The 21,264-nt window shown below is 38.4% G+C and overlaps 1 protein-coding gene across 8 annotated transcripts in view; it reads left to right on the forward strand.

Moving 5' to 3' along the window:
* Positions 1-21,264, forward strand: part of APP (amyloid beta (A4) precursor protein) — a 361,031-nt gene that overhangs the window by 242,303 nt on the left and 97,464 nt on the right. For all 8 annotated transcript variants that reach the window (XM_006896028.1, XM_006896029.1, XM_006896030.1 and 5 more), the window contains 3 exons: positions 2,625-2,758; positions 10,044-10,118; positions 10,479-10,637. In XM_006896028.1, coding sequence (XP_006896090.1) covers positions 2,625-2,758; positions 10,044-10,118; positions 10,479-10,637 — 368 coding nt within the window. The remainder of the gene's footprint in view (positions 1-2,624; positions 2,759-10,043; positions 10,119-10,478; positions 10,638-21,264) is intronic.

The following is a 21,264-nucleotide window of genomic DNA, read 5'->3' on the forward strand; positions in this document are numbered from 1 at the left end:
ACACATTCATTTAAATTTTAAATTGGCAAAATGATTAAGTTAAAATTACTTGCATATTGATTTGCTTGAATTTATGCAGAAAAACACCTACTTTGATATTATTTTTTAACAAAAATTGTTTTTCAGTCTTATAATTTAAGACCTTGCTTATTTCAATAATTTCAGCCTTCCATGTGTGTTATGCAAGATGTCTTAGAAAAAGAAATAATTTTTCTGTAGATGGCATTTCCTGTATTTAGTTCAATTTCAGTGGATTAGAAATAAAAGTAGCTGATTTTTCACACGATTACCATAAGCCCTTAAAATGTGAATTGGGCTTAATAAACTGAGGTGAAGGTGTTAGGCTCCATTGACTGGACTACAGCTTCCAGCTGCCCTGTGAGCAGCAGATCTGAATTGGGCCCTGTCCTGCCCGATCCTCAGGACCACCAGCCTGCTCAGGCACACTGTGGCAATCACTGGGCCAGTCCATCTTGGTGAAGTTCTTCCTCTCTTTGTCTGAGCCTTTCCCTGTCCTAGCATAATGTCTTTTTCCAAGGACTGACACTTTCTCGAACATGCCCAAAGCATGTGAAAGAAAGTTTCAATCATTATCTTTGTCTCTCAGGAGCACTTGGATTGCATTTCATCCACAACGGATTTACCTGTTCTTGTGCAGTCCGTGTCCATAGGATAGTCAGTCTTACAGAAAGGAGAACTAATAGTTATGAAGTGCCTTAGTTTCCACCCTTCTTGTTAAATGATGGCCAAATGGTGTGGTATCTAGTTTTCTGAACATTCCTGTCATGTTCACATGTTACCACCACTTGATATATAGAGAAAATATAACCTCATTTTAAATTACTTGCCTTCAGTCACAACTACTTTAAGAGGGGGAAGTAAAAAAAAAATCACAAGAAACTAAATTCAGAGACACGAAGTTGATTACAATGCTTGGTTTCCTACATGTAAAAATTGAATTGCCCTATAGTTTTCTTGGCTTGGAATATCTCTAAGTTCTAGGGATCTAATCTAAATAGGAAGTGAGATTTCAGAACCACTTGTGCCTAATTACAAAGCCCATGCTTTTCCATTCATTTACCTCTTGCAGACAATATACAATGAAATAAAGACTGCTTTGCTTATTGTGTCGAGGATGATGACAAGATAAGTCACCACCCTGAAAAGATTTTCAGCATATTCATACTCTGTGGAAATCTCAGCCCCTCGGAATCGAAATCCCCCAGGGCTGGAGTGAAGAAGTGGGAGAGCGCACATGTTTCCAGGAATGTGCCCTACCTTTCATTAAAAGCAACATTTAAATAGACTCCTCAAGAACTTTTTAAAGCCACCTTAAAACAGTGATTGAAGTAGAAGGGAGTATCAGAAAGAATGTTGCTCTTTAAAATTGAAGAGCTTATTCAATTATTTAACAAAAAAAGCTTTGAGATTTTGATTAAAGTCTTGGAGCCTGAAAACTCTGAACATTCCAGAAGAAACGTGTAAAAGGCTTAATGCTTGGTTTCTAAATGACCGAGCCATAATTTCTTTTCATTCAAGTCTCTTCTGAGATATTACTATTTCCTAACCATAATAATCAAAGGAGCCTTCTTGCAAAGCAGGTTGTCAGTTTGAGACTCCCTGCTGCTCTGAGGGAGTGAGAACACTCTTCCTTTCATGATTTATGGCCTCAGAAATTACCTAATTAGCTAAGAATAGTGATGAATAATATATGGACATAAAAGATATTTAAGCAGTCTTTTTAAATAAAACCCTTAAATAGATTTGGCCTGAGAACATAGTAAAAACTCCACATTTCATGTCTTAAGGAAAAAAATACTTTCCCTTTTTAAATCAAGATGTCAGTCTGGATTCTTACACTTTGGGAATTGACCAGTCCTTAGGAAGACTGCTTTTGTAAGCCTGTAATTCATTCGGCTCGTGCCTTAGGACATTTTTCTTTTATGCAGTACTCTTCAACGTTATGTTTCCACCGGATGGAGGGCTCTGTGTTACACCTCAGTATCACTGGTGAGGAGTGTCTAATTTGTAAAGACAGAAAGGACCCTTTTGTGGTTCCAGAAGTACATCTGTTGAGGTGGATATCTCATATTGTAGTGCTCAGATGCTTCCCAGGAAGGATGACTTTGCATTCATGTGGTCTGAAATACGTAGTCCAGATTTCACTTCTAAGATCTTGTGTTTTCTAATAGGCAAATTTTAGATTTGCTGGTTTCTGCAGAAATGTTAAAGTGGGATGGTTGTGATATTATTTCCTTTCAGCATTAGGAAAAAAATAGACTAACAAAGAGTGGAGATTTGAGGATACATGTCTGTGTTCTTAAGCACAACTGTTTTTGCTTTTCGTTGGTTTTATAAAAAAATTTAAATGTCATGCTATCACTATATAGTGGACAGATTTAAGATTCCCTTCACTCTGTTGCTGAGAGCAGTGAAAAGCTTTCTGGTGCTGCAGACTGTCTCATGATATTCTCTTCAACAGCATTAACATCTTGAGTGTGCTGCTTTATTTAATTCTCTGTTCTTAAAAATAACTGAAAATACGGCTTTAAAAAAAAACAAGACAACAAAATGTAATTGCCTGTCTAGTTCTTTTTCAAACCTCTTTCTCTTCTCCTTTTTAGTTCCTACAACAGCAGCCAGCACCCCTGACGCCGTGGACAAGTACCTGGAGACTCCTGGCGATGAGAATGAACATGCTCATTTCCAGAAAGCCAAGGAGAGACTTGAGGCCAAGCACCGGGAAAGAATGTCCCAGGTAAATGGAGTTCTTTAGTCTTCCAGACCTAAGATGTGTGGAAACATGGCCTTCAGTTTTCCCAGCATGTCCCAGGCTGATAATTGCCTAGAGGTGGGAAGTGGATCTTTAATTTTATCTAGATCTTTCAAGAAAGAAAGTTTTAACCTTAAGTATTTACTTTATTGTGCAGTTTGTTAACATGGTACCTTGAAAAGAAGTTAGTATAGTTTTGAAGTTGCATTTTCTAAGTATAAAATAAATGATAAGTAAAATGTGATCGTGATGGAATAGAGGCTCAGAGGATGGCTTCTCTGCTCTAGAGCAAAGCAATTTTTTTCCTCTGAAATGTATTACTGTTAGTAGCAGTATCATATTTTCCTTACACTATGCTACAGATCCTTTTTATTTCTTTAGAGTCTTTCTGGGGTGTTTTGTTTTGTTTTTTAATCAGAAGCACTGTTTAGTCCTGTGTCTTCATCTTGAACAGCTGCAGCTTAGATCATTGTGATCCAGAGGGTTTTCATTGACTGGGTTTTGGAGGTAGAACACTAGGCTTTTCATCCTAATCTTAGTTTGAAAGCTCCACTGATTCCAGTTCGGCATCATTAGTAACATGTAAGCCGGCAGTTTTGTCAGTCTAGAGATGAAGGTGCCTGATTCATGCTGTGTTGCAATCACTTGCTGTGCATCAGAGAACTGGAAAAATGACTAAGGATGACAGAAGAAAAATTTGAGTTGTGGTGCTGAAGAAAAGTCCGTCTTAGAGAGGGTCAAAACAAGTTTTTCCTTGGATACTAGGATTTTGAAGCTCCATCTCACATACTTTGGGCATGTGGCCAGGAGCAACTAGTCCTTGGACATCATGCTTGGAAGGGTGGAGGGGCAGCGCAGGAGAGGAAGACCCCAGATGAGATGGATTGATTCAGTGACTGGAATAATGGGGGTAGGTGTGTTGGAGTCAATGAGACTGCCTCAGGACAGGACAGGCTTCAGAGCTGTTGTACATAGGGTCTCTATGAGTCCCAGGAGACATGATGGCACACAACAACAACAACAAGCCTCCAGTGCTGGACATGGGGTGACCTCAGCAGGAATGGATGCCAGGTATTCTCTATTGAACCATTACTTCCTCCCAGCCCCAGGAACATGACAGATTGATAGATCATGAGTTATTTTTGAGTTGTGTCTGCTCTTAGGTGCTGAATGTTTTTTTGCTGTTGTTTTTGTTATGTTGTTATAGACCATTGAATAGAAACTGACTTATAGCAGATCCTCCAGCAGGTTTTCAGAGACAGTAAATTACCTGGGAGGAAATTGCCCATCTTTCTCCTGTGAAGCAGCTGATAGATTCGAACTGCATATCTTTGGATTGACGGTGCAGTTCCTTATTACTAAGGCATGTGTGCAAAGTAGAACTGCCCTCTAAGGTTTGTATGGCTGTGAACTTTGGAAAGCAGATACGCAGCCCTCAATCTGAGCTGCCTTAGGGTGGATTCTAACTGCCAACTTTTGAGCGCAGTAATCAAGCTCTTAGCCGTATGTACCACCAGTAATCGTTGGTGTTGTATTGTTGTTATTTGCCTTCGAATCAGAACAAATTCATAGCTGATCTTCAAGTTTTTATAGATTGTAAATCATAAGAGAGGAGATTGTTCATCTTTCTACCAGGGAGCAGCTGGTGGATTTGAACTACCTGCCTTTGGGTTGACAGCACAGTTCCTTACCATTAAGCCATATGAGCTCCTTAGGTGTTTTAGGTAATAGTGAGGATTTTAGCCTTTCCTAAGATTCATCATTAATCCACACTTATTACTTGCTAGTCATTGCTCCAATTTTAGTCTATGTACTGAAGAGTGGATTAAAAATGAAAAATAGGGAATGCTGGTTCGGTTTATGGAAATATAAAAAACTGAAGATAAGTGTAGCTTAAAATCTGCTGTTCACTTTGGTGATCATCTTCTGTGCTAAATATCAGAAACTATGGCTAATTGTTCCCATATTTAGCAAAACATAATTAAAGGCATCATGGTAAACATTAGAAAGGATTTGTGACTTAATCTGCCATTTATTTTCTGAGATGATAATAAGTCTTTAATAGACAATAGTAATCTGTCGAGAAAGGCAGAGCAGGTTTTGTTTTTTTTTCTTTTGAAGATAAGTAGCTGTGATGCCTGATCTTCTTTAATAAAATTAGACACACTCCCATTCACATTATACTTGGCTCTAGAATGCGATGTGCAATTCTAATTGTTACCTGTGACAAACTTAAAAGCTAGTTCAACTGGAAAGCAAGCTACTGTGGAACAGTGAGGTTTTTTGTATGAAGTCAGTTCTTTGGGAAAAGAAGATTTTTCATTAGGAAAGTTGCAGGCTAATGGTCCCTGTTAAAGAGAAGGAGGATTGATTGTGCTCCCTGTTTGTTTCCCCTAGAGGGATTACCTTTGAACGTTAATCCTATATCACTCCTATTTCTGAAGCTATCAGAAGTATCCTATGGCTGGCCAAATCTAGTACTAATCAAATGAATAATTATAATAAAATATGCAGAATTAACTCTGAGTCTTTAACCTGGCATTTGAAGGGTACACTAGTCCTGCCTGTACTCCAGCCCCTCCCCTCCCCAGCTCTCAACTGCTGCTAGCCTCACTCTGCGGTTCTGGTTTGGCCAGCCCTCAGCATCTGCTAAGTGCATTGTGAGCTTCCCTTTGCTCCTGACATGGTTCCTTCTGTAAATGGACTTCCACGCTTGCACTGTCAGATCTCACTCAAGCCTGATCCGCCCTACCCCGCGCCCAGTGATCCTCAGAGTGGGAAAACAGTCACTGCTTATGTCTTTCCTTTAGATCTTTGCCCTCTTCTTTGACTACTGATGTTTTGATATATATGTCTCATCTCTCCAAATCCTTTCCGTTTATGGAAATTCATATAAGACACCTTGGCAAATTTACATTTCTTTCCTTGGCACATAGTCATTACTGTGAAAAACATGCATAGCTCAGATTTTCTCCCCTCATATATCTTAGTCACTTTGATCCTGTTAATACTCTATAGCATAGATCTCCCTGGAATAATGCTTTAATTAAATATTAGCGTGTCTGTTTAACCCATGACTTACTTTATGTGAGTTTCGATGTTTTATGCTTTACTCATTAAATATATCTGAGATAACAGAGGAGTCTGTCCTGGATCATAGTGCACTGTCTGGGCCTTACCCAGGGGTCTTAGGAATGGAAGGCATTTATCTTTATAATCTGTGTTGCTGAATTTTGGGGATGGTTTGACTTTGAACTTGTCTGCCCCCTAAATCTCTCCGTAAGAGTTTGTCGTTTTCTCTGCATGAAACAGCCACGTCCATAAATTCAGACGGTAGTGATCGCTTTGTGCATGTGATGAAAAAGTACTTTATAAGCCTTCATAGAGGAACTGCAGTGTTTCAGAGTGAGAATTTTAAATTTAGAAGAAACTTGTTTCTAATTGTCGTATTTTCTTGTGTGTGTGTTAAAAATATTGAGTTAAATTTTTGTTTGCTTGTTTGTTTTGAGACTCATAATAGCTCTAAACTTATAGCCTTCTGTTCTTTTGCTATATTGGAAATAGCATTTACCAAATATAAATAAGCATCTGAACAGTTTATAAGCACTCAAATTACTTAGGTCTTTAGCAGTTTGATATATCTTTAAAATGAAGTCCTCCAAATGCCCTTATTCTGAATGTGTTGTTTTTAAGATAAGCATCCATATTGTCTGTCAAACTGATATTAAAACTCTTGGCTGCCCAGTGTATATTAAAATAAAACTATGCTCCACGGAGATTTCAATGGCTGTATCACTTCAGAAATAGATCAGCAGTCCTTTTTTTCTTTTTTTGTTTTTTAATTTTTCTCTCGTGTGTGTGTGTGTGTGTGTGTGTGTGTGTGTGTGTGTGTGAGATACTTGTGCAGGGACCATGCTAATCTTCTCTGGTTGTTCCAGTTGCAATATATGTCCTGCTAAAGCGATCACTCAACAGTCCTTTTTATTGAGATACTCAGGTGGACTCCAACCTCTAACCTTTCGTGTAACAAACAAGTACATCAATCATTTGTACTATCCAGAGACTCATGAACAAACCTTTCTTTTATCACCTCGTACCACTACACTTAGCACACCTATTGAAATTTTCACTTTGTGATGTGACCTAGACCTTTGGAAACATAAATATGATCTTTAGAGCCAGCTAGATTTTGGTTTTGTTTCCTCTCCATTCCTTGCCTTCATGCACACTAACAAGTAACTTAATGTCATCTATCAGATGGTGGTGTGGTGATGCCTAATCTCAGAGTCTGCTTCAGGAATCAAATAAGAGAAGCTGTGTGTACAAGGTAGTCAATAATGTTGTTATTGTGCCTCAGTAGAAGCTACTAGGCAAAGGGAGGTATTGAATCTGTAGAGGAAGGGTGTATGCTCTTGGGAAGAATGATGAACAGTCTTCTCCTATGTAATTTATAGCCTCGGAAACCCATTGGAGGGTCAGCCATGAGTCTGCTCTGACCCAGCAGCAGTACTTTGATTTATGTGGGTCAGTTGTTTTATTTGTGTTGGTGAGGGGATAAGAAATCCCCTTTCTCAAAGTTATTTAGTGTTTATCTTCTTTTGGTGAGGAGATAAAAAAACCCTTTCTCAAAGTTATATAGTGTTTATCTTCTTGAAAACAAACATGGATTTTAACAATACTATTTTCTATTCATTAACTAAGTTAATCTCCTTAATTATTTGATTAAACACTCTAGTGGCACAAATGGTTAATCATTCAGCTTCCAATCAAAATGTGGTTGGAACTAACCCCAGCATCTCTGCAAAAGAATGACTTGGCGGCCCGTTCCCATGTGAGTGTAGCCAAGAAAACCTTGTGGGACAGTTCTCTTATATGGAGTAGCTATCATGACAATAAGGACAGCAGTTATTTAAGGAGTCCCCCAGCTCAAAGTTGAAAGTCCAGGTTCTGAACAAATAAAAGTGCAGTACAGAATATCGTGTTTCATACTCTGATAAGACATGTGGCTTCTGTTTCAAGCTGATTTTGAAAACCTTTGCCTATTGAGTTTACAGAGGGTGGCCACTGATCATTTTCAAAGCAGGAAATGAAAGTGTTTCTATTACAATGCTTGTTTCATCCACAGAGGAAAGATAGCTCACGCCCTCTTGCCCACACTGGAGCATCCAAGACAGTGCTTTTCTTGTGTTCTCTCTTCTTGCTCATGGCAGCAGGCCATTGATGCCAGTCTACTTATGAGTTGGAGGCTATTTTTGATAACGTTTTTTAGGACACTGTTTCCGTTTTACTTTTCCCATAATTTCTCTAAAGTAGCATGAGCATGATAATCTTGTGTGTTACATTATTGTTATTATATGTCATGGAGTCAGAACTGACTCATAGCTGATGCACTAGGAGGTTTTCAGATGCTATAAATCACACAGGAGGAGACTGTCTGTTTTTCTTCCATGTAGCTTCTAGTGGATTCAAACCAACTGCCATTGGATTGGCAGCACAACTCCTTATCACAAAGCCACCAAGATTGAAAGCTAAGAACAATAGAATGGCGATTAGAATCCATATAGTTATTTGATTATGTATTACTTCATAAATATCTATCATTAGTGAATTACTGTAAGCCTCTTTTTCTTTTGATATGGGAGGGGATACTAGAAGGGGGAAAATAATCAGTATTTTAGAGATGTTGTTAATTACCATTACATCAGCTCTGACTCATTGCGATTTTTATAGTGAAATGTCAGCTGGTCCTCTGAATCTTCATGATTTTGTCTTGTTTGAGCCCATGGTTGTGATTTATGTGTCTGTTCATCTTACTGAACCTTTTTTTCCCATTTTGAATGATACTCCATTTTACCGAACATAGCTTTCTTTTTTACTAAGTTGTCCTTTCTGATGACATGTTCCAAGTAGGCAAGACAAAGTCTTACCGTCTTTACTTTTGAAGATTGTTTTGGTTGTATTCCTTCCAAGATGTATTTCAAGTCCTTTTTTACCTAGTTCAAGTTTTGAGTTTCACTTGAACCCTGCTTTACTGTCAGCAGAACACTTGAACAAGAATAGACAGCCACACATGATAATTATAAGAATTTAGTATCATTTTCTTACAATAACATGTACAGCTTAAGCTTTTTCTCTTTGAATTTTGATCATTGAATGAAATCCTAGAGAGCAGTAGGGTCAAGAGGAGGAAGGCTTTATTTTGCTGCAAAATAATTTTTGCTGTCTGGGTACTAGATTACCATTTCATGCTAAAAATACTACTTTTGCTACTTTAGAATCTTAAATTGTGCAAAGTGGATATTCTTGGCATTACTGAAAGTAATTGGAGTAGTGATTGTTAATGACTGAGATTTATCCGAATTAAAAAAAAAAAGAATTTAGTTCATAAAGGAATGGGGCTTAAAGTGTCTCCAAACAGATTACCTGTTTACTTTTATTATTGTGTTTCATCCTGGCATTGTACTTGCTGCTTGTGTGCACATACACACACACATATGTATCAAATATTACATTTGCTTTTCTCCTCCATACCATTTCAAGTAGACAGTGTTTGAAAGCTGTTTAACTTCTCTCATAAGCAACCAAGACCTTTGTATTCAATTTAAAATTAAGGCTTTGTTTTAAAAAGTAATAATAAATAGTTGACATTTGCTCATATGAACTGACATAATTTTCAGCCTTTTTTTAAAAACAACTAAAAGAAAGGACCTTTTTTTCCCTATTTGCCATAATTCTGCTATAAATATTTAATGTGTTGTATTTCTGATACTATATTTGGAAGCAGGAGTGGCATCCACTTCCTAAATAACATGCCTCTGTAAACTATGAACCATGGCCTGAATCAGACGCACCTTCGTCTCTAGATTGACATTGCTGCTTCTCAGTACTCTGGAGAGGTCCTAGACAGCAGATTTTCCCAGTACAACTCATCTTTTGATTTCCTGACTGGCAGTGTTAGGAGTGTTGATTATAGAGACAAGCAAGTTGAAATTCTTAACAACCTCAGCCTCTTCTCCATCTATCTTGATGCTGCAAGTAAAATAGAATATGGGGGTAAAATGTGCAAAAATGAATGAATGAAAATCTAACTTTTCTGTAAAAGTTTGTTAAAATTAAAATTTTAAAAATAATAGAATATTGTACTTGGGCTTTTTTTAATAGTTAAAGAAAAAAATAAAGTTCTATCTAATCTCATGAAATCTGAAGTTGAAGGGAGAAATGATGATTTTAAATTAAGATTTTTTTATTTTTATTTTTTTTTATTTTGTAGGTCATGAGAGAATGGGAAGAGGCAGAACGTCAAGCAAAGAACTTGCCCAAAGCTGATAAGAAGGCAGTCATCCAGGTAAAGCAAACCTATTTGCTATGCAGGAAATGCACGAATCTCTATGTTTGGATACCATTGGATGGGTTTGAACTGCCAATGTTTTAGTTAGCAGCCATGTTCTTAACTAGTGTACCCCAGGGTTACTTTATCTTAGTCATAATAGTGTCCAGACACCGTTCCAACACTGCTTCCTAGTAACAAATTGAGTATAACCATGACAGCTTTAATTAGTCCAGCAAGATGTTAGAATGGTCTGACTTAGTTTTTAGCATACTTTTAATCATTTGGAGAAAATGAAATATGTTTTAAAAACCTAGAATGTGCTGTCTCATCCTGCTTGTTTAGTTCTCCAGTAATATGTGTCTTTATAACCTTCAGCATTTCCAGGAGAAAGTGGAGTCTCTAGAGCAGGAGGCTGCCAATGAGAGACAGCAATTGGTGGAGACACACATGGCCCGAGTGGAAGCCATGCTCAACGACCGCCGCCGCCTGGCTCTGGAGAACTACATCACAGCCCTGCAGGCCGTTCCTCCACGGGTATGTCTCACCAGGCTTCACAGTACAGTTACTTCACAGTAAAGATAGTGGGACCAGGAGTTCTGGGTACTGAGAGCCATAAAGGAGAAATTAAGAGAAATGCTGTGAGCTCATTCACTGGTCCCAACTTATATCCATTCCACCTGCAAAGGTGAAGGATCACAGGACAGCTCCCTCACTAGGCTGTGTCAGTATCACAGACAAATCCTTCCACAGAGATGTCCCAATATGTCTCCCAGGGACTCCTGACTTGATGTTCTTAGCATCATTATGATTTGGAGAATTGAAGTTGAGGAAATCTGGGAGGACTTTGAGAAGCCCTTCTTTGAGAACTCATTCTTGTCCTCATGTAAGTGATGTAACAGAGATCTAGAAAAATTGAGACATGGCTGAGTTTTAATGGTTTTTAGTGGCCCACCAACAACTACAGTGTGGATTTCCTGCTCCCAGGGCAGGGGCTATATTCTCGGGGAAAACCCCTAGTGTGGTGAGGAGGATTATTTTACAGTTCAATTAAAAAAAAAAGAGAGAGAGAGAGAGAACAGTTTAATCAATATCCAGAAAAGCTTACCAAGAAAAGACAAATAAAGATGTGCTCAGTAAGGCTCAGCGGGGCAATTTACTTTGAACATTCTGCAAGTGTATGCTTGAATACTTGTTCTGTGTTTTTTATTGTTGTTATGTGCTGTCAAGTTGCTTGCAACTCTTCGTGACCCTGTGTACAACAGTTCTAAACCCTGCTCTATCATGAGCCATTTTCATTATCTCCATACCCCCATTTCCCCAGTCACTGAATCAATCCATCTCATCCAGGGTTTTCTTCTCTTGCACTGTCTTTAGGGACTGGTCCTTCCTGGCCACATGCCCAAAGTTTTATGAGATGAAGCTTCAAAATCCTTACCCGCAAGGAGCAGCCTGGTTTTACCCTTTCCAGGACAGACCTGTCACAAAGAGAGTTATTAAAATCTACAGCTACAATTATTCATTTGTTTGTTTTTCCATGCAGTGCTTTCCATTTTTACTTTTATGTGTTTTGAAGCTCAGATATTATGTGCAAAAATGCTCAGAGATTACGTGTCCCTTGTTATGAATTGACCTCTTTTAACCCTGATAATATGTTCTGTTTTGACATCTGCTTTGTGTAATGTGAATAGTGCTACTCCAATTTAAAAAAAAAAAAAGTTACATTAAAACAATTATCCTATTTTTTTAAAAAATCTTCTTTCTCTTAATTATTTGTATTTTTATTTGAAGCACATGTCATGCCAGCAGCATGCATTTAGGTCCTTTTTTAGTGTTAATCCAATCTGACAGTAGCTGTCTTTTAATTAGGGAGATCATTTGCATTTAATTAGATTGTTAAACTGGTAATGTCTAAATCTATCATCTTTGTTGTTTTCTGTGTTCTCTTTATGTGCCATCTTTTGGACTTAATGAAACAATTTTGAATTCTTTTTTATCTCCTCTACTAACTGTAATTTTAGTGGTGGTTTTAGAGATTATATATAGTGACATAATCTATATTGCAAATTGTACTGCTAATCCACCGCCATGTTTTTCTGGGGTTCAAATCCACCATGAACTCCATAGGAGAAAGATGGATGGTCTCCTCCTTTGCAGTATATGCCCTCAGAGAACCCAGTGAAGGGTAAGCTATGACCTGATGCCAATGAGTTTGAGTTTTATGGTCAAACACTTCTGTTATTTCCTTTTCAAGTTTTATTAGACAACTTCACATTTAGGATAAGAATCTTCTAAAAGAGTCTTTCCACTTTCTTTCCTTAAACTTTTCTTTTTTCTTTTTTTCCTTTCCCTTAACTTTTTTTTCAGACTACATTGCCTTCTCACAAAATCATAGAAATTTTTTAAAAAAAATAATAGAGCACAAATCTCAAATGTTTCTCTGTGTAGTTACTACATGTGTTCATTCTCTGTATTCTACCTTTCCTTATGTCTAGGGACTTCTTTTCACATTTCTTATAGAAAATGTCTGCTGGTGAGAAATTCTGTCAGACATTAGATATCTTGGTTTCAGGCATTGTTTACAGGTCTTAGAAGGTCCTTATTTCAACTTTATTTTATAGTGATATTTTTGCAGGATATAGAATTCTGAATTGAGATTTCCCCTCTCTTTTATTTATTGATATTTCTTAGTATGTCTATGTCTTTTGAGATTTCTCTTTATTAGTGATTTTGAGCAATTTCATTGTGATTCACCATTGTTTAGTTTTCTTTATGTGTTCTTTGAGTTCATTAAACTTCTTGGATTTATAGATTCATTTTCATTAGTTTTGGAAAAACTTTGAGCATGTGGAAAAAATTTTTTGTGAACTCTTTCTTTCAGGGTTAATATAAAAACAGTATAGCCTGTATGAAGTTACCTCACAGTATTGATCTCTGTTCATATTTAAAAATTTTTTTTCTTATATTTACTCTTCTGTCTCCAGTGTTTAAACTTTGCACACCTGCCTGCTTTTTCTTTCACATATTATATTTGAACATCTCTGGGAGTCCCACATTTCTCCTTATCCCTTATATCTCACTATGTATTGAACCTATAGAAGAAATTTATAAAACTTTGTGTTCTCATTTACTAATATCTTATGTCAGTTAATGGCTATTTTTCAAAATCAAGGAGTGAGACAAAGACAGACATATTTACCGCAACTCAGGTTCTAAATTCCATACTAAATTTGCATGGTTGGCTGGAGAAATGTAGTGGAAGAGCCCACTCTTCAATGGCATGTGATTTTTTGAATCCGTCAGTGGCACTGAAGGCAATCTCCTTTGAAAATGTGCTATGAATTAGTGCCGACTCAATGACAAACCACAACTATCTTTACCTTTTGGTTATCAGCATAACACTGATCATCCTATTATTAGAAATTGTTTTTTCCTTCACCCATCTTATTATATGCATATTATCTGTTTACTAATTAAGCCTCAGGATTGGAGGGGGACTCATCAGTAACCTGAATTACGCAGATGTCACAACCATACTTGGCAGAATCGGAGGAGGACTTGAAGCACTTGATGCAGAAGATCAAGGAGTGCATCCTGTGGTATGAATTGCATCTCAGTGTCAAGAAAACCAAGCTTCTTACCTCTAGACCAGCTAAGCTGTCCTCTAGTCTCTTCCACCTGGCACAGTTCTTTTCCTTGAATGAACTAGCACATTGACTACATGGCAATATTTTGATGCTGAAAGCTGGGATAATTTGAGAGGATGGATCTTTCAAAATCATCAAGGTAGACAAAAACATTGAATTGTGCTATGGGACAGAAAATTTCATAGCATTCCTGTGAATTCACCCCTGGATTGTCCCCTCAAAAACTGGAAAGCCCTAGATTTAGAAAGCCTCTACTAAAAAAAAACTAGTTTTTTAGTTGTGGCTTTTGCAACACACTCTGGCCTCAAGAGCAAAAGGAGGATTCTGTGATTTATATTTGTGAATAGCATCTGTGCTGGCAAGTAGCACATTGGACACCAGTCCATCCAGGCAGTATTATCATCTTCACCAGGGACATCCAGACGAAGAGTGGCATGACTAGAGCCTGAGTCATCCTCAAGGACATTGCCATCCTGGAAATTATCAAACAATATCATTAGGATCACTTGCAAGCAAAGATCATCCAAAAATGGCCAGAATAGTACTGGACAGAGAACTGCCAGAAGTAAAAGCTAGATTTAGAAGAGATCGTGGCACCTGGAATATTACTGCTGATGTCAAATGTAACCTGACTGAAAGCAAAGAATATCTATTTGTGCTTTGTTGACTATGAAAGCCATTTGACTGTATAGATCATACAAATTATGGCTAACATTGAGAAGAATGGGAATTCTAGAACATCTAATTTTGCTTATACAAAATCTATTCCTATATCAAGAAGCGGCTGTCTGAAAACAGTAAGAGAACACTCTTATTGTTTTGTGCTGTCAACTCAACCACAACTCATAATGACCCTATGCACAATAGCTCTGAACCCTGCTCTATCCTAAGCCTATCTCACTGCCCCTGACACACCTACCCACATTACCCCAGTTACTGTGTCAATCCATCTCATCCAGGACTTTTCTCTTTTTCACTGTTTCTGTACCCATCCAAGCATGATCTCCTTCTCCAAGGACTGATCCCTGGTAGTATGCCAAAAGTATGTCAGCTAAAACCTCAAAATCTTTGCCTCCAAGAAGCAACTTGCTTTCACCCTCTCCAGTACATACATGTTAGTTCTCTTAGCAGTGCATGGTATGTTCAGTACTCTTTTCCAGCACCACAACTCAAAAGCATCAATTCTTCTGTCATCCCTAGTCATTGTCCAGCTCTCTGATGCATAGCAAGTAATTGTGAAGCTCATGGACTGTATCAGGGGCATCTGACATCTTTGCTCATCAGCTCTCTCGGGAGGTCCCTAACAACAGATTTTCCTAATGCAATTCATCGTTTGATTTCTTAGTTTGATTTTTTTCCGGAAACCCTATGAACTTGGAGAAAATATTTAAGTTTTGTGTTCAAGACTTTCATTCTTGGGGTCGCTATGGATCGTCTACGACTCTACAGCACTTAACAATAACAGTTCCGATTTGGGAATTGCATCAGGGCTATATCCTTCTCTCCATCTCTGTTTAATTTGTATGCTGAACAAATCACTCAAGGAACTGGACTTTATGAAAAAGAGTATGGCATCAGAATTGAAGGAAGACTCTTCAACAACCTGAGCTAAACAGTCTACACAACCTTGCTTGCTTTAAGTAAAGAAGACCTGAAGAACTTGCTGCAGAAGATCAAAGGCTGCAGCTTTCAATATGGATTACATCTCAACAACAGGAAAACAGAAATTCTCACTACTGGAACAATAGGCAACATCATGTTAAGATGAAGGAAAGATTGAAATTGTCAATGATTTTATCTTGCTTAAGTCCACAGTCATAGTGCTCTTTGGAGGCAAGAATGATGAGTCTTTTCTTCACATATTCTAGGCATATTGCTAGGAAAGGCTATTCTTTGGAGGAGGGACATGATGAAGGGTCTGCAAAGGAGAGGAAGACTGTTGACCATTTGGGTTGACATTGTGACTGCTGCAATGGGCTCCTGTGTGTCAGAAAGTGTGAGGATGGCACAGGACTGAGCAGGGTTCGGACCTTTTGTTCATGGGGTCACTGTGAGTCATGCTCAACTCACAGCAGCACTTAACAGCAACAAGCATTGTGTAAGGAGCTCTGCTGCCATAATCCTTACTGAGTCGAGCCGTTTACCCAAAAGTTTAACCTCTCTGGTGGTTCAAATCCAACATTAGCTCTGGAAAAAGATGGTCAGACTCCTCATGTACAATTCACAGCCTCAGAAAACCCACTGGAGGATCCACCATGTGTCTATTCTAATGTGTTGACAGTAAGTTTTAGTTTTTTAGTTGCACATGATGAATATTACCTAGTTGAATGCTGGATATTTTTATATTGCTTTACATAATTTTAAGCTCTGTTCTAGAATGCAGTTAAATACTTGAAAACAGATTCTTTTCAGTTTTGTTTTGTGTGTGTATCAGAATTCAAAGTGTGATCTCTTTCTCTCAAATCATTCCTTAAGTAAGTGGAAACTCAAAAAACTCAGTCGTCCAGTCAGAACTGACTCATAATTGACCCTCTAGTAGGCTTTTCAAGGCTGTAAATCGTGCAGTTAAGGAATGGGAATGCCTTTTTGGGTCTTATGTTGTTTATGTGGCGAAGGAAGAGCCATGGGACTCCTTAGAGGCAAGGATGGTGAAACTTCCACTTAAATACTTTGAATATGTTACTTGGCATGGCCAGTCCTTGGAAAAGCATATCATGCTCGAACAGGTGGAAGTCAACAAAAGAGGAAAACCCTTTTGGATTGACACAGTAACTACAGCAATGGACTCAGATATATCAGAGATGATGAGGATGGCACAGGATAGGGGCGAGTTCAGATCCATTGTTCATAGGATCGCTGTGAATCATGGTTAGCTTGGCAGCACATAACAACAGCTGTGTTTCTTGGCGGTTTGCTGTTCCTGACCTCTTGTGAATGCCTGGCACTGTTAAATATAATTCGTTTTGGTGGTTCGTTCCCCAGGCTCCTGTGGTGTCCTTTACGTGTGTACACCGACCGTGACTATAGTGCCTTTTCAAGGGCAGCCGGCTGCACGTACCTGAGTACTGTTTCTCTGAAGCCTTCTCCTGCCCTCTCTTGTGAACTCTTGCTCCCTGGATCTTCCCAGATTTTCTTCCTTCGCTTTAACTCAGTCAGGTTATGTCTTTGAGTGTCCCTCTCTCCAGGGCAACTTTCCAGGCATTAAGTTTGGGATGATAGCGCTCAATTTATTTCATTCCTGACTCTCAAACATCACTCCTCTTTATTTTCTGATTTCTAACAGTTGCATCTGTTAGGATGTAATAATCATGTTTTCATCAATTTCTGCGTGTTGCAGTCAGAAGGTGAATCTGGTCATGTTGCACCGTGTGGGCTGAAAGCGGATGTCTGTGTATGTTACATAACCAAACCAATAAGCCACCCACTTGCACTGATTTTCCTCACCATCTGGATTTTGCTTCTCTACTATAGCACTGAAGTCTGTGAGGAACCAGTAAAGAGTGCAGTTAGCTCTCTGGCACCTATGCACAGAGCTACATAGCATCAACCCTGTTTTGCCAGTGACATCACTGAGACCTTGACAGATTGAGTGGCTGGTCCTGGGTGACACTAGTAGGATGGGAAAGGTGGAACTCTGAATCACAATCAGTGTGATACCTTCTCATTGAACCACACTTTCTCTCTGAACAGAGCTTTTCATGAAGAATATGCACATTAGCATTTTTATTTTCTCTTTGGGAAAAATAAAAAATGCTCAAACTTATTAAAGCTCCGCTCAGTAAAATGTGTTGATGTCCCCCTGCAGATAATAAGTGTCTTAGTTCTTCCCTCTTTCTAGAAAGTATGTTTTGGGGGCTGGGCTTATTGGGATCATTTGCTAGAGCAGTATCGAGTAGTGGGTGTTAAGGCCAGAATCGTAATAGCGGACACTGACTGAAATGCCCCAGCTGAGAGGTTCAGTCTCTGAAGTGGGATCTTTGCTAAAGAGCTAAGAAGAAAATGAGAGCTGAATGGAGTCTTTGACTGATGCACATTTATAATCTTTGAGTTTATTCTCATCAGTATAGCAGGAAAGGCCAGGAAAGTAATGGCCAGAGACTGATGTTTTATCAAAGGGGTAATTTTATATTGGTCATAATAGGGGTTGCTGTGACCACTTAGGAATTTGGGATGAGGTTTGTTGGAAATCAAAAGTTGGGGGGGGGGACAAAAAACCATTAAAGATTAGTATTCATGAATTTAAAAATTCCTGTTGAAATGCATATAGCTCTCGTGTATGAAATAGGGCTGAATGTCGCAGGCCTACAGTATTTGGCTTCTGTTGTTTTGTTGCTGTTAGATGCCATTAAGTCAAGTGCAACTCACAGTGACCCATCGAACAACAGCTCTTAACCTTGCGCTCTCTGATACGGTCCAGCTAGTTATTGCAGTCCCTGTGCCAATCCATAATGTTAAGGATCTTCCTCTCTTTCTCTGATTCTACACCTTTCCCAACATGCTGTCTTTTTCCAAGGGTTGGCCTCTTCTGACAACATACCCAAAGCACCTGAGACAAAGTTTCACTATCCTTGCCTCTAAGGAGCATCCTGGTTGCATTTTTCCACACTGATTTGGTTATTCTTTTAGTCCATGAGATACTCAGTACCCTTCTCCAACACCACAGTTAAAAGGCATCGACTCTTCTTCCTTCATCCTTATTCATTGTCCAACTTTCAGATGCATGGGAAGCCATTGAAAATACCATGACTTGGATCTGATGCATCTTTGGATATTACCTCCCATTTTTAGAGCATTTTATGAAATTTTTACATAAGACTTGATATGCATGAAACTTAGCACTGCAATTTTGCAAATGCCAGAGTTGTTTAAATCTTCCACTAGGCAACACCATATTTATCATACTCGTTTTAACAATTCTTTCATGTTTCTGATGGAAAATGAGCATTAGAAGATATTTTCTTTTTTACATTTTTATTGTTTTCTTTCCAGTTAAAAATTTTTCATTGAGATGAAATTCATATAACTTAGAATTAACTCTATTATTAAAAACATATTCATGAGTCTCCTCTCTGGTTTTACACACAGGATTTGAATAAACAAAAAGTGGTAGCAATTTTCATAGCATTAGCACTTTTACCTTTCTTATTGCTGAATGCTGTTGTTTTTATGTGTTGTCAAGTCACGTATGACTCGAAGCGATCCTCTTTAAACGGGTCTGAAACTTGCGCTATCTTGAACCAGCCTCACCATCTCTGACACACCTAACTCCATCACCACAGTTACTGCGTCAATCCATCTCATTCAGGGTCTTCCTCTCTTGCTCTCATTTTGCTAATAACCATCTGTAACAATTAATGCTTGTTTTGTGGGTGCTGAGGGCATCAGAAGGTTCCAGCTCTATGAATCCTTGATCTGAGACATTGATTATTTGGGGTAATATCAACTTCAGAAGTTCAAAAGGTAATGAAACTAATAACCTAGCTGTTTCATATGACTTCATTAACTACCTTTCTCCCTACCAGCCACCCTTTTCTACACCATTTTCTATTTTAAGTTGAGAAAAATAAATCAAGCAATTTATACAAGATAACCATATGGTAATTTGTTATTTAAGTATAATAATTGGTAAAGCCAGATGTCATTGAGACATTTCTGACTCAGTCCTTCCCCTGGATGCCACAGGAGAACTGTGATACATGAGAAGTTTTATGTTTGACTTTTCAGAAGTTACTCTGTAGACTTTTCTTTTGAATCACCTCTGGGTACACTCCAACCTTCATTTCTTTGATTGGCAGTTGAGATCCACGCCAGTAACAAATAATAAATTCAGTTACCATTCACTTATTAAATTCATCATATATAGAGGCACCAAGAATAGGGAATATCAAGGCATTTAAAGAATTTTGCCCTAAAGTTTTAGACAAAATAAAAGTTTTGTAAAGATATTCAGTATGTGAGAACTCTGGAGCTCCTTGGGTATTTGGCACTATTAAACCCAAAGGTGATGCCTCCCTGACAGCGTGAATCCACCAAAGAGGCTCAGTGAAAGAAAGGACAGTCTCCTCCCGTGCCATTTACTACCTTGAAAACCCACTGGGGTGGGGGTGGGGGTCATCAATGGATCAGTTCCAAATCAAAGACAATGAACTTTCTGAGTTTTAAATAAAAAATAAAAAAAATTTACTTTAATGTTAAAAAGTAATTATCCTACCCCTTTTCTCAAGTGTTCATTTATCCATCTATTTGATATTTATATAAATTATTAATAGTATGCAGAAGAAGAGAGAGCCCTGGTGGCCTAGTGGCGAGTAGCTGCGCTGTAATCCTGAAGGCACATGGTTTAAGACCACCAGCTGCTCTGCTGAAGAAGGATGGGCAGTCTCCTCCTGTCCTTCATGGCCTCCGAAAACCCACCAGATGTTTAGCTATGGGTCTATTCTGACTCTACTGTACACAACAACAACATGCATATGAAGATTTAAACTTAAGAAACGTTTAGAAGACAGATCTGGCAGCAAACACAGGTAGAAGTGAAAATGAGACATTTAGTATTTATTGAATACAATCCTATAAACAATGCTGAATGACTCACATGTTATTTTGGTAAAGCCTCTAGTATTAATTATGTTTTTACTTTGCTATGAATCTTTGCTATGCTAAATACAGATTATGATAAAGGCCAACCAGAACTCTGTAACTAGAGATGCTAGTGTTTCCTGTTTTTATTGAATTAAATAGAAAATTAGGAAAGGCATTAGCATGAAAACGGCCCTGTGCCTGTGAGACCAACCTCCTCATATTGATTCTTTTTACAGTACAGCTCCACTCAGTCACTGCCTTCAGTATTGAATTAGCTGTTGATTAGATGTTATGGGGGGAAAAGTACTGCTGGGAGATTGTCCCCATAAAGGTTACATATACATATTTAAGTGGGGCGGAGCTCCCCGATTTAAACAAGCTTGGAAGGAGGAGTAGCATCCACTTCCATAATAGCTTGCCTCCAGAAACTCTAGAGAGAAAATGAAAGACACCCAAGCATTGAGGACTCTCCTTCATAGGGTTGCTATGAGTCCCTATGACTCAACAGCACTTAATAACAACAACCTGAATTTCAGAACCATCTCAGGAACAGGTTTGAGGCCTTGAACACTAATGAGCAAAGAACAGGTGAGCTGTGGGAGGATATCAAGGGTATCATCCAGGAAGAGTGCAAACAATCACTGCAAAGACAGAAGAGGAAGAAAAGACCAAAATGGGTGTCAGAAGAGACTCTGAATATTGCACTGGAGCACAAAGAAGCCAAAGCGGAAGAAAGAATTCAAGATACTAAAGAGCTGAATAGAAGATTTCAAAAGACAGTGCAGGATGACAAAGTAAAATATTACAATGAAATGTGCGAGGAGTTAGGTCATAAAATCAAAAGGGCCGAACTCGCTCAGCATTTCTTAATCTCAAGGAACTGAAGAACAAATTCAAACCTCGAGTTGCTATAATCAAGGATGCTTTAGGCAGAATAT

Source organism: Elephantulus edwardii, unplaced genomic scaffold, assembly GCF_000299155.1.
Source record: "Elephantulus edwardii isolate Elephantulus edwardi_28Jun2011 unplaced genomic scaffold, EleEdw1.0 scaffold00180, whole genome shotgun sequence".
Lineage (NCBI taxonomy): Eukaryota > Metazoa > Chordata > Mammalia > Macroscelidea > Macroscelididae > Elephantulus > Elephantulus edwardii.